At 34.9% G+C, this 16733-nt stretch overlaps 4 protein-coding genes across 4 annotated transcripts; 3 read left to right on the top strand and 1 right to left on the bottom strand.

Moving 5' to 3' along the window:
• Positions 1-649: 649 nt before the first annotated feature.
• On the top strand, positions 650-1815 carry LOC130806989 (major strawberry allergen Fra a 1-3-like). Its single transcript, XM_057672262.1, has 2 exons — positions 650-960; positions 1370-1815. The coding sequence occupies exons 1-2, from the start codon at positions 771-773 to the stop codon at positions 1657-1659; spliced, it is 480 nt and encodes a 159-aa protein (XP_057528245.1). The 5' UTR covers positions 650-770; the 3' UTR covers positions 1660-1815.
• Positions 1816-2530: 715 nt separating this feature from the next.
• On the bottom strand, positions 2531-7447 carry LOC130806987 (disease resistance protein RGA2-like). The gene is made up of 3 exons (XM_057672260.1): positions 3922-7447; positions 3531-3579; positions 2531-2957 (listed from the first exon to the last, which is right to left on the bottom strand). Exon 1 carries the CDS (start codon positions 7308-7310, stop codon positions 4005-4007), a length of 3306 nt encoding a protein of 1101 aa, XP_057528243.1. The 5' UTR covers positions 7311-7447; the 3' UTR covers positions 2531-2957; positions 3531-3579; positions 3922-4004.
• A 452-nt stretch (positions 7448-7899) lies between these two features.
• LOC130806988 (protein YLS7-like) lies at positions 7900-12804 on the top strand. Its single transcript, XM_057672261.1, has 3 exons — positions 7900-9658; positions 10656-10930; positions 11050-12804. The coding sequence occupies exons 1-3, from the start codon at positions 8881-8883 to the stop codon at positions 11836-11838; spliced, it is 1842 nt and encodes a 613-aa protein (XP_057528244.1). The 5' UTR covers positions 7900-8880; the 3' UTR covers positions 11839-12804.
• Positions 12805-13625: 821 nt separating this feature from the next.
• On the top strand, positions 13626-16727 carry LOC130806986 (protein YLS7-like). The gene is made up of 3 exons (XM_057672259.1): positions 13626-14254; positions 15172-15446; positions 15737-16727. Exons 1-3 carry the CDS (start codon positions 13906-13908, stop codon positions 16562-16564), a joined length of 1452 nt encoding a protein of 483 aa, XP_057528242.1. The 5' UTR covers positions 13626-13905; the 3' UTR covers positions 16565-16727.
• Positions 16728-16733: the final 6 nt, after the last annotated feature.

Below are 16733 nucleotides of genomic sequence, written 5' to 3'. Positions count from 1 at the left end.
ATGGCTTTAGATAAATTAAAGATTAAATGTTTTTAATTGTGTCTATTGAGATAGATCTAAAGGCATATGAATGACATTAATATTTTAGTTATTCTTGTGAGAAATTGACTTTGAATGAGACATGTTTAAAATAAAGATTTTATATTTTTATAAATTTTTATTAATTGATATTTAACTCATATATGAAATGCGTCTCACAATGAAACAATCTTATATATACAACAATTTGTGTCAACATTTTTGTAGTGTAATATTATGGTTGATTCTTGTGGCTTATCTTTCTCGATCCGACGGACTCTTTAATCGCATCCTTCTTTATGGGTATGATTTGTCGTCTTTCATTATCTTTCCATAAACCTTGATCATAATTTTTATGAACTGAATATATTGGATGTATTGATGATGATCTTATGTCTCTGTAGAGGTGTTTGACAAAATAACTTACTGGATAATTATTATAATCTATATATAATTGAAGCCAATATTGACTACGAATGTATAAACAAATCTCCATCACTATTTCGTGGAAAAAATCAAAGATAATTGACAATAACACAAATCATGGATATATATAATTAATCATCCACAAAATAGACCAAAAATAAACAATAAAAAATGTTGATATCATACCCCTTTTGATCTAGCTAAATAAATATCCATGAACACATTCATCTTTTTGCATCCAAACTCATAAACTCTAAATCATAATTTCTCTCTTAATTAAACTTCTAAATCATAATTAAAGATCATATCATAAAAAATAATTAATAATGGGTGTATACACATTCACTATAGTTGACGAAACCAGCTCAATTGCACCATCAAAGTTGTACGATGCATTGTGTATTGACAATCACAATGTTGTCCCAAAAGTGGTGCCAAATATCATCAAAAGTATAGATTTTGTTGAAGGTGTCTCTACTTCCGTTGGATGCGTTAAACAATATAACTTTGCTGAAGGTTCGTTCAACTTCATTTATAATCACTACAAATAAGAATTAAATTGGCGACAACGCGTTTCATCGCCATTTCATAGCTAAATGGTCAAAAAGTTAGACGGGCGACGGGCTGGCGACGAAATCAAAGGCGGTCGCCTTTTCGTTCGTCGCTAACCTGGACGCCATTTATGTGTTAAGAGTGCGTAATTTGACTTTTTTATATTCCAAAAGGCTGTATATGTCCAAAAAGTCAAACATGCTAATGACACAGCTCATCTCACTAAGACGCGATCTTACCCCAATTCTAACTTGCTCCATTTAGTTATAATAATGTCGTATGAAATAAAAAAAATTATGTAATTTTGATATATATGAAATAATGTTGTAGATAGTATATATGTTAATAGTATATTTGATGATGGATTTTTCAGGAAGTTCATACAAATATACAAAAGACAAGATTAACGAGGTTGATGCAGATAATTACTATCTTAAGTTTACGAATTTTGAAGGTGAAACTCTTGGAGACGTGTTGGAATATATTGTTTATGAAGTCAAAGTTAAATCAAGTGCATGTGGAAGTCATTTTAAAATTTTGGCTCATTTTCACACAAAAGGAGATGTTGTTGTAACAGAGGGAGATGCAATAGTTAAAGGTATCATTCAAAGCTTTTTGATGGTCTTCAAGGCTGTCGAGGAATACCTCTGCAAAAACCCTTAATGTTTAAGCTTAAGAATAATATGTATATCATTTTCAGTGTTTTTTCTTTGAAAATGTCTTGGTTTTACAAGATAGGGTGATTATAATGCCTTGATAATATTGCAATATAATGATGTGTAAAGTTAATGTTTGCTTTAAAGTAATATTTTATTTTTTATGTCCTTTTAAATTTATACACTAAATTAAGAAAGTTTTTTTTTATTTCTTTTATTTTATTTTTTTTTAACTGATTATTGTAGCAAATTTAAAGGAATATACGCGTAATATCGTACAATATCGATATAATATAATAATTTTACTGTAAAATAACAAATGACAAATGACAAACTCTCAAAGCCTTCACAAATGGTTGCTTCTCACTGGATGTAATTTGCATACATCACTGGATGTAATCAAAATAACACATTAGATTGCATAAAAAATCAATTGTAGCAAGTGTGTAATTAGTGTGTAGCAGATCCAATATGGATTTTGAAACCTGGTCACTCATGTAGAACACAATACTCTAACTAACTCATCTAAAATACATTTACATATATTACTTAATTTTATTTTACATTTAAGTGATGTCAACTGACCTCAATGACTACACAATATTTCAGCTGTTTCTCGGTTAGACGACTTTAAAATAAAGAGCTCGATCATATTTTGATGGTCTTATAAATTTATATTAATTAGGCTAAGTAGGTGAAGAATCGTATGGTTTCATACAACAATTTGTGTTTTACTGTTTTACATATTAGATCATCAATTATTAAAATGGTTTTACAAGGGTCTCTGCTCATTGCAACATGGAAATACAATTCAGTTCTTAGGATGTAATGAATATTCAGTCACCGACAATAATAAAGCATTCAATTAGACATAAGTATTGAGAAGTAAGGTTTTTGCCATCGTCAATTAAGGTAATGACCTAAACATTACATTTTCCAAACTGTTGGTTTGATTTACAGAGGGCCTTTGCTGATCTGAAGTATAATACTCTGATCAAGGTAAACAATGCTGGTAATTTAGTCACACCTTAAATACGACCTATAAAAGTGTCTTCAAATATACAAATACAAGGCTTTTTGTTCCATTATTTCTTCTAGAAATCATTTATATATGGAAAGTGAAAACTTAAGAAAAGTTTGCAGGAAACTCATGCAAGATTTTGCCGCCTTCTACACTTGTTTATGCCCAGCACTCTAGCATATCAAGATATACGAGCGTATGTGCAAAGAAAGAAAGCTATGAGTATTACCCGAGACAAAAGCTATGAATTGAGACTTTGTTTTGGGTAGAATTTTAACTTGCACCTGCAGAAATTAGAGAAAGTTCAGTATATACACAAAGAAGGATGGTGGCACTAGAAAGAAGGTATACAAATTTGTTTTCTGCAAAAGAGGCCATATACAATGCAAGAAGACTCTAGGGACCAAAGTCAGATAGTTCATTGTAGCATCGAAAAAAAAGAGTATCATATTAGACCACTTTTGAGAGCCACTCCTTTAAAACTAAGTTATACAACGTTGAGCTATATTGATGATCAGTATTACATGATTCGCTAATCTTCTCGCGAATCGCGAAAAGCGAATTATTGTCGTTTTGGGCTATTATGAGCGAATCGCGCATTCAAAAACGGAATTAACTAGTGAATTATGTAACAATGTTGATGATCATTAATAGTTACTTATATTGATGAACTTCTTGCCTGTTAGCCAGGCTTCTTGTGATGAATACAAGTATATTCAATGTAATCGGAAAAACACGAGTTGCTCACACTTTACAAAACAAGGAGATACCATCCCAAAACCATAGCTATAGGAGGAAGGATTTCAATGACTTATAAAATATGCACATCATCTTTAATTCATCAATGTGAGACATACCATTCCAACAGTAAAGTTCCTTTTTTACCAAACCAGAGTTTTGTGTTCCCTGAATAGAAAATCAGATTGGAAATGTTAGATGAGTGTAAGATCCAAAAAAACTAAATTATGAAAATTATACGCTTGAGATAGGTAGCTATATGCCAATTTTATTTGTAAACGTGAGTAATTTTTATTAATTAAATCTAGAGAAATAAAATGAACTTAGCAACATAATATCATAAAAATAGTATGATCTAGAAAATTATTAGCCTAAGCAAAGCCGTTAGTTTATAAAATAAGAAGGTGAATTAATTTAGTTTTAGTTTACGACTTAACAACTGACCATGATGAGAGCTGTGGAATACTACTGATTTATTTGTCTTCTAAAAATATCAATCTAAAAACTAACCTGACGATGGACCAGGAGAGCTATGGAGTTATTCATTGTCTTCATCAGAATACTCTTCATCCCAATAATCTTCATCAGAATTCTCATAAAAAACAATTTATAAATTGAATGTTGGGGATGTGTTGAATGTAAGGCCAGTCTTCTCCTGGTGGATCTTCTTTGCATCTTCTCTCCAGGCTTTTTGAACACAGCTTAACATGAAGTTGCTTAAGAGAGGTGAGTTTGGGCATCCAATTCGGGATTGCTTTCAGCCTATAACAATCATATATTTGAAGAGTTTGGAGGGCAGGCAAGAATTGCATCCAGTTTGGCAGATGCTCCATCTTTCGGAGTTGATTCAACGACACGGTAAGAAGAGAGGGAAGAATGGATGGACTGTATCCAACACCGTCATTTTCTTCTTTTTCTTCCGAGAATTTCAGATTCTTACACAATGATATAGATAATGTCTCCAAAGCAGAGAGATGTTCCAATTCTCCAGCCACAATACTCCTTAAATTGAGGCAATCTTCAATCTCCAGAATTCGGAGAGAAGAAGAGCAAGCACGGAACACCTTCTTAACTTCTCCCAAATTCTCCACATTCTCATCCCAAAATATTGTTAGGGTTTCAAGACGTTGAAGAGCCTGAATAGGTAGTGAATTCAGCCATGCCACATCATTAATTTTCACTTGTCTTAATTTTGAAGATTCCAAAACAATGACTTCTCTGGATTCTTCATCAGCTCTTTCTGTTCTTCCTATTATCCCATTCAATCTTTTATTGAATTCCCTTAAAAACAATATCTCCAATCTAGGACAAACCGGAAAACATGTCAGCTCCTCACAATATTGTATATATAATTCCTTCAAACAAGGAAGACATAATAAAAAGTTGTTGTTATCTTCCACCCCAACCCCTCCTCTCCTCCATCCTTTCAACTTTGGTAGGAAATATAACTTAAGTTTTTGAAGAGAAGGGAGGATTGACCTTTCTTCTACATTTCCAAAGCATTCAAGGTACTCCAAATTGGTAAAACAACAAAGTTCAAGAAAATAAAGGTTTGGAAGATGGGATATCCACTCTGGCATTTGCTTACCAACATAATTATACATCTCAAAAAAGCGAAGACTAGAAGGTGGGTGCAGATCTTCCATCAATTTTATTGCTCCCTCATTATCCAATACTCTTCTAGAATCTATCTCATCATCAATACGAATGTGATTGAGATGTTTTTTATCCCTCAAATAAAATCTTTTCCCCTCCCAGATTTGATCTTGACTTACATTTTTAGGCAACTTTATTTTAATTCTAAGTCGACCATGGAGGTTTTTAAGATCTTTCAACTCTTCTAATCCTAAAAACCATTCTGACCAACTTGAATAATTATCTTTACCACCCACTATAAAATCACTCAGTCTATAAAAACATGTCAACTTATCCATACCCTTGGGCATATACTTCAACTTAGAACAATCTGTAATATCTAACACCCTAAGTTTGATCAACCTACTCAAATCTTCCGGTAACTCTTTTAAATTGCCACAATCATACAACATTAATATTTCTAGATTACATAATTTTGTTATTGATTTAGGGAGCACTTCTAATGCCATGTTTGATGAGAGATCTAAATATCGTAGATGCAATAGTTCACCTACGTAATTTAAACTTGACAAATCTTTAATTTTTAACCTAAATGCCCTTAGGTTCCTACAAGTTTTCACTGATTTCTCTTCAAGAAAATTATCCATATGCCTAAAATACCGATAATCAAGATACGAACGTAAACGCGGTATATCCAAACAAGAAATTTCATATTTTATGTCCTTGTTGAATAGTGAGAGATGGCGAATTTTTTTATGTAGGTTGTCACTTCCTGCAAAAATCTCCTTCCTCGAGACATCTTGAGCAATGTCATGCAAAAGATCGTGAATCTTAATCGAATCTACCTCACCTGTATTAACATCTTTTTCTATATCTTGAAAGAAACACCTTCTCAATAATATTAGAAAATGTTCCTCACCTGCATCTTCAATGCTCTGACCTTTGTGTGATGGAACAATATAGTTGTGTGCTATCCAAAGGTATATCAATGTGTTCTTTTCCATTCTATAATCCTTCGGAAAAATGGCACAAAAACTAAAACAATTTTTCAATGAGAATGGAAGATGATGATAACTTAGCTTCAATATTTGTGTGATATCATCATTGCCCATGTTGGCCACACCGACTTCCTGGACTGCTTCCCACTTCTTCTTGTCTTGGCCATATACAAGACTTCCTGCCACTTTTATGGCAAGAGGAACTCCACCACATGCTTCAACAATCTTTTGCCCGATTTCGACCAAGTCATCATGATGATTCCACTGCTCTGAACTAAAAGCTACCTTCTCAAACAAGTTCCATGAATCTTCCTTTTTCAAGCCTTGAAGCTGGTACATTGAATCATATCCCATGAAGTTTGCTGTCACTTGTGAACGTGTAGTCACCACAATCCAACTCCCCTTTTGACCAACTTTCAACAAACTTACTAGTTCAATCCATTGATTGTGATTTTCAGTCCACACATCATCTAAAACAAGCAAGTATTTCTTATCTGATAATTTCTTTTGAAGTTGACTTTGCACAATCTGCAAGGAGGATTGATCTGTAAATTTCTCATTTGGACATAAAGCTAAAATTGCTCCGAGAATCCCAGTAATGTTCAACTGTTTATGATCTTGATCAGAGACACAATGCCACAGTCTCAAATTAAATGCACTTTCAACTCTTTTATCACTGTACACAAGCTGTGCAAGAGCAGTCTTGCCTAATCCTCCCATACCCACAATAGACAGGAAAGAAACATCAGTTTGAACATCAGAATCAAGCAACCTACCAACAATATGCTCCAAGTCGCCTTCTCTTCCAATGATTTCAGCAACATCCACATACGAACAAGTCTCAGGCTTTCTATACTTGATAGGCTCATGATTAAACTCCATCATAAACTGCTTGTTGTAAGCAAAAGCATCCAACTTCTTCCGAATCTTGTCCACCCCTTTAGACATCTTGAAAGCAACAAGTAAAGGGTTAGAACGAGAAAGGAAGCGCTTCATCTTCTTGGATATTGTACCGTCAGCCTTCAAGTGCTTGTTCCGCTCGGCGAGAGTGAGAAACTCATCGAGCAAATCCTCCGCTTCAAAAACAACATCCTTAAGATCCTCGACCCATCCTTGGACATCATCTGGGAGCTCCTGCGCGGACTGGGCTTTGCGAAGCACATTGTTGATGATGTTGACGGTGCTTTGGAGTTCATCAAGTTTGGATTCATAGCCATAGATTGAAATGATTTTTTTAAGATGAGGAGATTGCAATGCAGAAAGAATAGGTTGGATAGCAGACAAAGCTGTTCCTGCGACTTCCATAATTTATCAGATTTGAAGGGATAGAAAAACTTAGGAAAGAGAGATAGCAAGAAAGAAATAAATGGTACGAGTTTGGAAATGGTGAATAAAGAATGGTAAACAAAGGAGTAGATTAATAGAGCTGTTCTTGGTCTCAATTTTCAGTATTACTGTGCATAGTAATAAATGTTGATGTTTCGTGTTCCCCACATGGTATTATTAGACTTGCTGTTCCATTCACATGTAATTATTCCCTACTCCCTACATACTATTACTTCCTCGATTTTATGATATTTTCTCACACAACATGTCACATTTAGTAGCAAATATTATGGAACGGGAAAAGTACTTCCTCCGTTCCGTTTTAGTCGCTACATTTGCATGGGCACGGGAATTAAGAAAAGTGATTAACCTACACTGTAACTGATTGTTTACTTTATAGAATATAGTATTTTATTATTGTTAATTGAAAAAGAAAAAGGAAAAATAGGTTGTTAGGTTACTTTATAGAGTATAGTATAGTATTTTATTATAGAGTATAGAGTAGGATAAAAATAGGGTAGGTAGAACTTTAAATGATTGTTTTATTACTAAAAACGAAAATGTAGTAAGTAATATGAAATTACAAAAATAAAAAATGTAGCGAGTATTATGAAACGGAGGAAGTATTACCATAGCCTAATTAAGTAATTATGTTCTATGTCTCTATATTTGGATCGAATACCTATTTACTTGTAGTACAACACTACTTTTGTCGCACATTTTTTGAACTTTTTGAAATTGTACCATTCTGGAAAAATTACAACTTCCCCAACATATCTCTCTCCACCTTTACTCTTTAATAGTCATATTAGAACATTTGTAAAAACTAAAATCCAAAATTCTTTTTTAAATTGAATAATAATCACCCAATAATTATTTAATTTAACTACCAACAAATCACATGATCCTAGATCTCTCACCTGCTACTGCTTCACACTATCTCCATTCTTTTTCATTTATGGGCATTTGCCATTCTTCTATATACATCACATTGCATCTGGGTTTTGCAACCTTCAGATTTGTTCACATCTTCCATCTTTTAATTCATTTTTCTATTTTTAAATGAATCTGTTTATTGGGTTTTCTTTTTGGTGAAGAAAATAGTTATATTCTGGGTATAGTTTTAGATTTTAGGAATATTTTTTTAATTTGTTGTAATATTGTATGAATCCCCAATTTGATTTTGGCTGGTATTATGGAAAATTTTGATGAATTGTTGATGTTGGGTTTTTTTGTTTATACAGTATTTGATCAAGTTCAACAGCTCTTAAAACAAGAAAGTAATTAAGGTTAGCTTAAATATTTGTAGGCAAATTAGGGTTTCCATCATCACTAAATCTGCTATTTTTTGGATTTTCATTTTGACATTGGTGGTTATAGACAAATTGGGTTGTTGTTAATTAATCTTTTTTCGGTTCGATTTGTGCTCTGAAAGAAGGTTTTTATTACTAAAATTAGGGTTACAACTATATATTTTGAGCAATTAAAAGGCAAGAGGTGGTTTGTATTGGTGTTTTAGATTAGAGAAGATATTGATTGATTGGTAGAAATGGCTATAGGTTCACCCAAATACTATTCTTCCACATCTAATTATCCAAGAGCATTGTCTTCTATAATAACCTCAGTTGGATTACTGGCTGTTTTCATTACTCTGACTTCATGGATCTTATTGTCGTACCCTATTGGCACCGTTGTTCGAAGTTACTTTTATGGGGTTGATCAGACGAGCGATTTAGAGTTACCCATGTCTTGGGAAGTTGCAAACAAAAGTCGAGTTCATGGTGAGGGAAAGTCTGAGGGTACAAGCGAAATTAGTCACGATCAAAATTTGGATGATGTACAACAAAAGGATGTTTCTTTATCTTCTAAAAATGGTACACTGTCTAGGGAAGAAGTTATTGAGAAAACTATACCAATAGAGGATAATCATTCGTTGAGAAATGGTGATGTTGGTTTGCCAAAGTCGAAGGGTACATCCAAACTCGGTCAAAATCAACATACGAAAGATGTTCAGCAAAAGGGTATTTCTTCTGATAATAATACAATGTCTGGGGAACAAGTCATTGAGAAGCCTGTACCGGAAAAGGATAAAGATTCGATGAAAAAAGATGACGCAAATTTGCCAAAGTTTGAGGGCACAAGTGAAGACAGCCGAAATCAAAATGTGGAAGATAGTACAGTGCCTAGGGAACATGCCACTGATAACCCTAAACCGACGGAGGATATTGATTCGAAAAAAACGGACTTGAACAATGCTACTTCTGCTGGCTTACCTAAATCAGAGACTACAATTGATAACATTGACAGCAAAGAACCAGTTGCTTCCGGTTAGCGTTTCTTCCCCTAGTCACTGTTTCTTCTCTTAGCTGTTTTTGATTGCAATTTCACTGTATTTCTTTCTGCTGCTTGTAGTAATATTTTGTCAGACGATGTATAGATGGCATGATTTATACGTTTAGTGAAGAACCAACAAAAAAGTCATCCTAAACCGTGGTGATTGCTAAGATTTTCAAGCAAATTGATGCATTTTCCAGAAAATAGCGGATAATGCGAGTTTGCCACCATGAATTGGTGTTACCAAACCTTTAAAAAGTACTCTTTACCCCTTTACTAAATTCATGTGTACTGTTTACCTCTTATCTTTTCTTCCTCAAATTAGTGCCAATCCAGGAGAGGCCTCTAATAAATTATTTGACTGGTATATACTCAGAAAGAAAACGAGCTTTTTTAGAGGTGGGAAGTGAGCAGTGTGCATATGAACACTGCATTTTTTTGTCTGTTAGGCTGTGACAATTCATCACAGAATCACTCCGTGGGTCTACTTGAGTGGACATACCCATGGGGCACCTATAGGTTCGGGCTCAGAAACCCACAGGTAATGAGTGTTAACTTGCTTGACGAGGTTCATTCTTTCTCAAAACCATATGGTATTTGGAGGATTAACCACCAAGAATTATATGCAAGTCTAGAACCCACTATTTTAGAGATGTGAGATCTTCCTCACATGTGAATTTCCAACATAACTTAGCATCTTTTTATTTGAGTGAGTCAATCTGTGGCTATTACGAAAACTGCATATTGTGGAGGATATTAATTATCGAGTTTTTAAGTTTTTGGAAGTGTTTATGCATAGCCGGGAGTTGATATAATGCTATTATTATGGCCTTATTCTTAGATGTTATCTGAAATTGAATACTCCTAGTATTGAGACATGTTAATTTTCTTGAAATTACATGTATTTTTATGATATATCCTTGATAGCCAATTTCTTTATCTTATAGTTTGATCAATGTGTTTGACTTGCATGTATGTCAATTTGTGCAGAGTGTGACTTGTACCATGGTGAATGGTTCTACGATTCTGCTGGGCCATTGTACACAAGCAGCTCATGCCCTATTATCACTCAAATGCAAAAATGCCAAGAAAATGGAAGGCCTGACAAGGATTATGAGAACTGGAGATGGAGGCCGGCTCAGTGCGAACTTCCGAGATTCAATGCAACCAAATTTTTGGAGTTGATGAGGGGAAAGACTCTTGCTTTTGTAGGTGATTCTGTTGCAAGAAATCAGATGGAATCTCTAACATGCTTACTGTGGCAGGTAACGTAGCTTCTCTATGTATCGTGTTGCAAGAAACCGAATGTTTTTTTTTTTTTTTTTTTTATTTTACATAAAAGTGGTTCGGTTGTGCTTAATTATTCCTTTCACAATTGTTTTAGGCTGAAGTGCCCAAAAACCGAGGCAATCGCCATATGCAACGCTGGAATTTTAGATCATATGACTTTATGATAGTTCGGGTTTGGTCCTCATGGCTTGTCAATGTAACATCGGAAGCTCTTGGAGAGATTCCTGAGGGAATTCCTAAGCTGCACCTTGATGTCCCTGACGAAACTTTTTTGCATCACATCCCGAAATTCGACGTGGTTGTCCTTTCTTCTGGTCATTGGTTTGCGAAACAATCGATCTACGTGTTGAATAATGAGATAGTCGGAACCCAGTTATGGCCTCCACCGGCACATTTGCCGATGAAGATAAATAATGTCGAAGCATTCGCAATTTCTGTTGATACAAGCTTGACTGCCATGGTTACACATCCTAATTTTACAGGGCTGACCATTCTACGGGCGTACTCACCTGATCATTACGAAGGTGGTGCGTGGAACACTGGAGGGTCATGCACGGGAAAGGTGGGTCCCACCTCGCCAGGTCAGTTGGTGGAAAACAAGTTCACCAATTCCATGCACGAGAAACAGGTTTCGGGTTTTAACAAGGCCATCAAGAAGCAGACAAACCGCTCAAAACTAAAGTTAATGGATATCACCGAGCCTTTCTCATATCGTCCAGATGGTCATCCGGGACCATACAGGAGCCCCGACCCAAATAAAATCACACAGCGAGGACCAGACGGGAAGCCACCGCCACAGGATTGCTTACATTGGTGTATGCCAGGTCCAATCGATACCTGGAACGAGTTTCTGCTTGAAGTCATAAGACAAGAACTCTCTTAACTGACATTGTAAGACGACAGTCCTGCCTTGTGCCGTGCTGCCCTGTATCCGAGCCTGACTAACTGCGATCATTACTAGGTAGTCTATGATATTTCCCGACTCATAAATAGTAATACATGTAAAGTTTGTTGTTTCCATAGGAGCAAGACAGGGTCTTTTCTTTCCCTGAATCGCCCGCTTACGATGATTTATGAGGAATGATTCTTGTTTGTTTCATCAATCATATAGAGGCCAGTTTTTAGCCTGATATAGTAGTTTTTTGTCATTGACTTGTCAATTTTTGTAACTTAAGTATCAAACTCCAGGAAGGTTCTTATAGATGATTGCAGTTCTGTATTATTACTATTATTATTAACTTATCATTATCTTACTTATTTTGATAGTCCTTACATTACACCTCATCTGTAGGTTAAGATTTGTTTATTAACACAAAATTCTAAGGTCAAAGAGAGTTATCTTTCTTTGGAATACCAACTTCCAAAAGTGGACTAATATTTTGATTCGTTTTAATCCTCAAAGAAGCTTAATATTTTAGTTCAGATGAACGACTACTGAAACTAATTTATTGGTTCATATAGTCAGCCTTAATCTTTTAATATTAAGATTTTGCATCATCTCTATGGTTTTAAAAGGAATACTTGCCCTTAATATTGTAATTTGAGAAATTATTTTTCGCTTTACGTTGATAGGAAATTTATTTTTCATAGTACCATCCATGTAGGATGATTCTTTTTTAAAAAAATTTTATCAGATTAAATCGCTACCTGAGATGGCGGTTTCATATTAATACCAAACCGCCACCTCAGATAACAGTTTGGTCTAGTTTGTTCCTTTTTAAAAATATTTTTTATTACTAAACCGCTACCTGAGATGGCGGTTTGGTCTAACGTATTAAAAAAAATACGCGGATTTAAAGTTATTTTTTTATACGGTCTAATAAATATCCAATATGAATTAAATAAGCGTGATAACGAAACAAAGTATACCTGCAGCTTAGTTGGTAGACTTGTTGCGCCGGAAACTTGTGGAGTGCTGGAGATTGTTTGTTCGACTCCCATGAAACTCATTATCCTTTTAATGACCCAAATCGCTATTTGAGATAGTAGTTTACTTTTGACCTTTTCTTTTTAAAAAAAAATTGCAATATATTAAACCGCTACTTGAGATAGCAGTTTGATTTGAAATTCAAACCAAACCACTATTTCAAGTAGCAGTTTTGTATACAAAACTAAAAAAAATATTTTCTTACGTGGACGATATTATTGGAAATAGATTTCACAAAAGACGTACACTGGAAAATATGTTCACAACGAGCATTATTGAGGGCAAAGAATCTCTTAAAAGAGGTTTAGTTAGTATTCTGATTCCTCCATTAAAAATATTTTTAGTGAATTATTCATGTAGGGACAAAGAAATTGGAGGTTTCTTGTACTACTAGACTGCTTGATATTGATTTAATGCTATACTCTTTCATGGACCAATTGATTATGATTGATTAATAAGTTATATTCCACTCTGTACACATATTATTATTATCAATAGGTGGGTTGTCTTTTTTCGACTGCTATTAAACTCCCTGTCAGCATTAGAATAGTCATAGTTAGGATCACATCTCTTCATTCAAGTTATCGGGTTAATTTTAGTTCACGTGTTTCGAGTCAGTTTAAAATTGGATTTTATATCCACATTGATTTTTACATAATTTTAAATTCATTTTGAAGTCAGGTTCTGTTACAAGGTCGGGTGATCTAGTCTGTTTTGAACGTACACCTAGTTATGATCAGAGGTGTTTATTCGGGTCATTGGGTCAATTTTAGCTCACGTATTTCGGGTCAGTTTAAAATCGGATCTTATATCAACATTAATTTTTACATAATTTTAAATTCATTTTAAAATCGGGTTCTGTTGTAAGGTCGGGTGATCGGGCCTGTTTTAAAGCGTACACCTAGTTATGATTAGGATGGAAGCATAAAATTTCCATGTGCAACTAAGGAAAGTTGAACTTATGTATATAGTCCTATATGGTTGGTTTAGTTAAGAAAAAAAAAAACACAGGTTTTTTCAGCCATGACTACAGCTTGGTCTAAAGACCATTCTACAGCTTCACACTATAAGAAAAACGTAGTTTCATCTATCGCGATTTCAGTTGTTCTATTTACAGTATTCGTAACATGGGATTCGTGGATCTTGATATTGTCGCGGCCTAGTACATCTGTTATTTCAAACTATTTTTATGGGGTCGAAGAACCTGTTGGAGATTCCGGTTCTTTTGTTCCTAAGGAAAGTTTGCATGTGTCCATGTTTGGTCGTAGTGAGGAGACAAAGATCGAGGTTGAGGTAGAGACAACGACAAAAGATGTAGGCGAAGTTGTTCAGAACGATCATATTTCGAACGATGAAAATCCAGAAGATTCAGGTTAGTCTTTGTAACCAACTGTACTATTTTGTGCACAACTGGTGATTTTACTGTGTACTGCTGAAATTACCTGATGAATTCAGCTGCGCCCGAAATCACAAATCCTGATTGACTCGACCCGAATACCATTGACAATAACTCGGTTGATGTATCGTATTAAGCGACTTGGTTATTGACCCATGTATGATCAACGTCTGATCCAAATAACCCGTCTGCCATCCTTGCAGACTGTCATATGTTTTTAAAAGGGCTTTGTAAGGGATTGGCCGAAAACGGGCTCTATTATAATTAAAATGAAGTGGGTTATAAAAAGGCTCAATAAGGGTCGAAAACAGGCCTTTGTAAAAACATAATTGATGTATAATTTAAATTTAAATATTATAAATGACAATGTCAATGCGATTATTAATATTTTTCAATTTAATTACACAAATTCTTGTATGAGATAGTTTCACTACAAGACATGCCTCATACTTGGGTTAAATAACCCAATAATAGAAACTTTTAGTTTATGAGCTACTTGTTTTGAGATTGTCTCACCGTGAGACGGTCTCATACAAGATGGGTTGTAATTAATTTTTATGAATTGATAGTTTAATTGTCATAAATTGATAAATGGAGATAAAAATAATTTTTAGTTATGCGAATGGTCCTGATTGGGCCAGGACATGCTTTCAAAGCCCCGCACATTTAAAGCCCATATTAAGAGTAAAGGACATTTATCCAATCCGGCCTATATATACTTAAGTCCGCCCCGGCCATATGCAATCCATTAACACACCCCTAGTCATATCTGATCACTAGTGGGTCTAATTGCCTGTACAATTTGTACCTTGAAGATCAATTTAGAAAGCACATACTCTGACAAGATAGTTGGAGATTGAACTAATTGTATTGATATATTGTGAAACTTGTAGAATGTGATCTATACAGTGGAGAATGGTACTATGATGCTAACGGGCCATTGTACACGAACAACTCATGTCCTGTCCTTACGCAGAACCAAAACTGCCAAGGAAATGGGAGGCCTGACAAAGAATATGAGAACTGGCGATGGAAGCCGTATAATTGTGAACTACCAAGATTTAATGCCACCAAATTTTTCGAGTTAATGAACGGAAAAACTATTACATTTGTCGGAGACTCTGTCGCTCGTAATCAGATGGAGTCACTTCTGTGTATACTGTGGCAGGTAAATTTTTTAAGTTTTGCTTGTTTTGAGTCGTAGTTTATTTGTCTCCGACTCTTAATTTGTTCCACTACAAGCAAAAAACTCTCGAACCCACCCAAAAGAGACTCAGCTTAGTTGATTTCGAGTCAAGTCAACTTAGGTTGGAAGTTTGTGTAAATTTTGAATGTTTAGGGATCGGGTTTTTTCTCCAGAGTCACGTCATATGGATTATTAGCATGTAGGATATAACGTAGATTAGAGTTGTTCATGTTGACATCAAGAACAAGTTATATTTGATTATTTACTGTCAGGTTGAAACACCAATTAACAAAGGAAACAAGCGTATGCAACGTTGGATTTTTAGATCAAAATCGATTACGATACTTCGATTTTGGTCTGCTTGGCTAGTAAATCACACTACAGAACCATTCAGCAATCAACCTGGAGACATACTCAAAATGCACCTAGATGTTCCTGATCATAGCTTCATAGAATACGCCTCGAAGTCTCATGTAGTTGTCTTTTCCAACGGTCATTGGTTCCCTAAACGAGCCATATATTTCTTGAACAACGAAATTGTCGGAGGGCAACTATGGACACCACCTGACAATCGTCTACTTAACATAACTACAACCGAAGCCTTTGAGCTATCTACCGAGACTACATTAACTGCGATGGCTACTCATCTAAACTACTCCGGATTAACCATTGTAACGACTTATTCACCTGATCATTACGAAAATGGTGCATGGAATACGGGTGGATCATGTACAGGTAAAGTTAGGCCGTTGAAGCCAGGCAAAATAGTCGAACATGAGTATACAAATGCAATGCATGATAAACAAGCCACTGGGTTCTATAAGGCTAGTAAGAAGATAACGAATAACTCGAAAATGAAATTGATGGATATTACGGAAGCTTTCAAGTATCGTCATGATGGTCATCCAGGTCCATACCGGAGTCCTGACCCGAATAAGATAACAAAAAGAGGTCCGAATGGGCGTCCACCACCGCAAGATTGCTTGCATTGGTGTATGCCGGGTGCTGTTGATACATGGAATGAAATGATGCTAGAAATCATTAGACAAGAATTTGAGGGCAGCCAAAAAAAAATGGTAGCTAGCAAGTTTAGCCTTTGATTGAGATCATTTGTTTACTTTTTTGTATAGCAACTCTTTTGTAAATTCATTTTATTGATGAGGGGAAACAAACAAAAGTTGTGATTATTAATTGAAGTCCACACAATAATATAATTTTATAAATTGTATTTGTTTTTACAATATTAATGTCATTGATAATATTATTACT

Source organism: Amaranthus tricolor, chromosome 2 (genome assembly GCF_026212465.1).
Source record: "Amaranthus tricolor cultivar Red isolate AtriRed21 chromosome 2, ASM2621246v1, whole genome shotgun sequence".
NCBI lineage: Eukaryota > Viridiplantae > Streptophyta > Magnoliopsida > Caryophyllales > Amaranthaceae > Amaranthus > Amaranthus tricolor.
This window is presented reverse-complemented; position numbering and strand designations above follow the sequence as displayed.

Excerpts from the sequence above, each read along its gene's own strand:
- LOC130806986 (XM_057672259.1), top strand. The coding sequence starts at position 13,906 with ATGACTACAGCTTGGTCTAAAGACCATTCTACAGCTTCACACTATAAG. Across the intron at positions 14,255-15,171 it reads TGAAAATCCAGAAGATTCAG|AATGTGATCTATACAGTGGA; the intron begins GTTAGTCTTTGT and ends TGAAACTTGTAG. Across the intron at positions 15,447-15,736 it reads TTCTGTGTATACTGTGGCAG|GTTGAAACACCAATTAACAA; the intron begins GTAAATTTTTTA and ends ATTTACTGTCAG.
- LOC130806988 (XM_057672261.1), top strand. The coding sequence starts at position 8,881 with ATGGCTATAGGTTCACCCAAATACTATTCTTCCACATCTAATTATCCA. Across the intron at positions 9,659-10,655 it reads CAAAGAACCAGTTGCTTCCG|AGTGTGACTTGTACCATGGT; the intron begins GTTAGCGTTTCT and ends CAATTTGTGCAG. Across the intron at positions 10,931-11,049 it reads TAACATGCTTACTGTGGCAG|GCTGAAGTGCCCAAAAACCG; the intron begins GTAACGTAGCTT and ends CAATTGTTTTAG.
- LOC130806987 (XM_057672260.1), bottom strand. The coding sequence starts at position 7,310 with ATGGAAGTCGCAGGAACAGCTTTGTCTGCTATCCAACCTATTCTTTCT.
- LOC130806989 (XM_057672262.1), top strand. The coding sequence starts at position 771 with ATGGGTGTATACACATTCACTATAGTTGACGAAACCAGCTCAATTGCA. Across the intron at positions 961-1,369 it reads ACAATATAACTTTGCTGAAG|GAAGTTCATACAAATATACA; the intron begins GTTCGTTCAACT and ends TGGATTTTTCAG.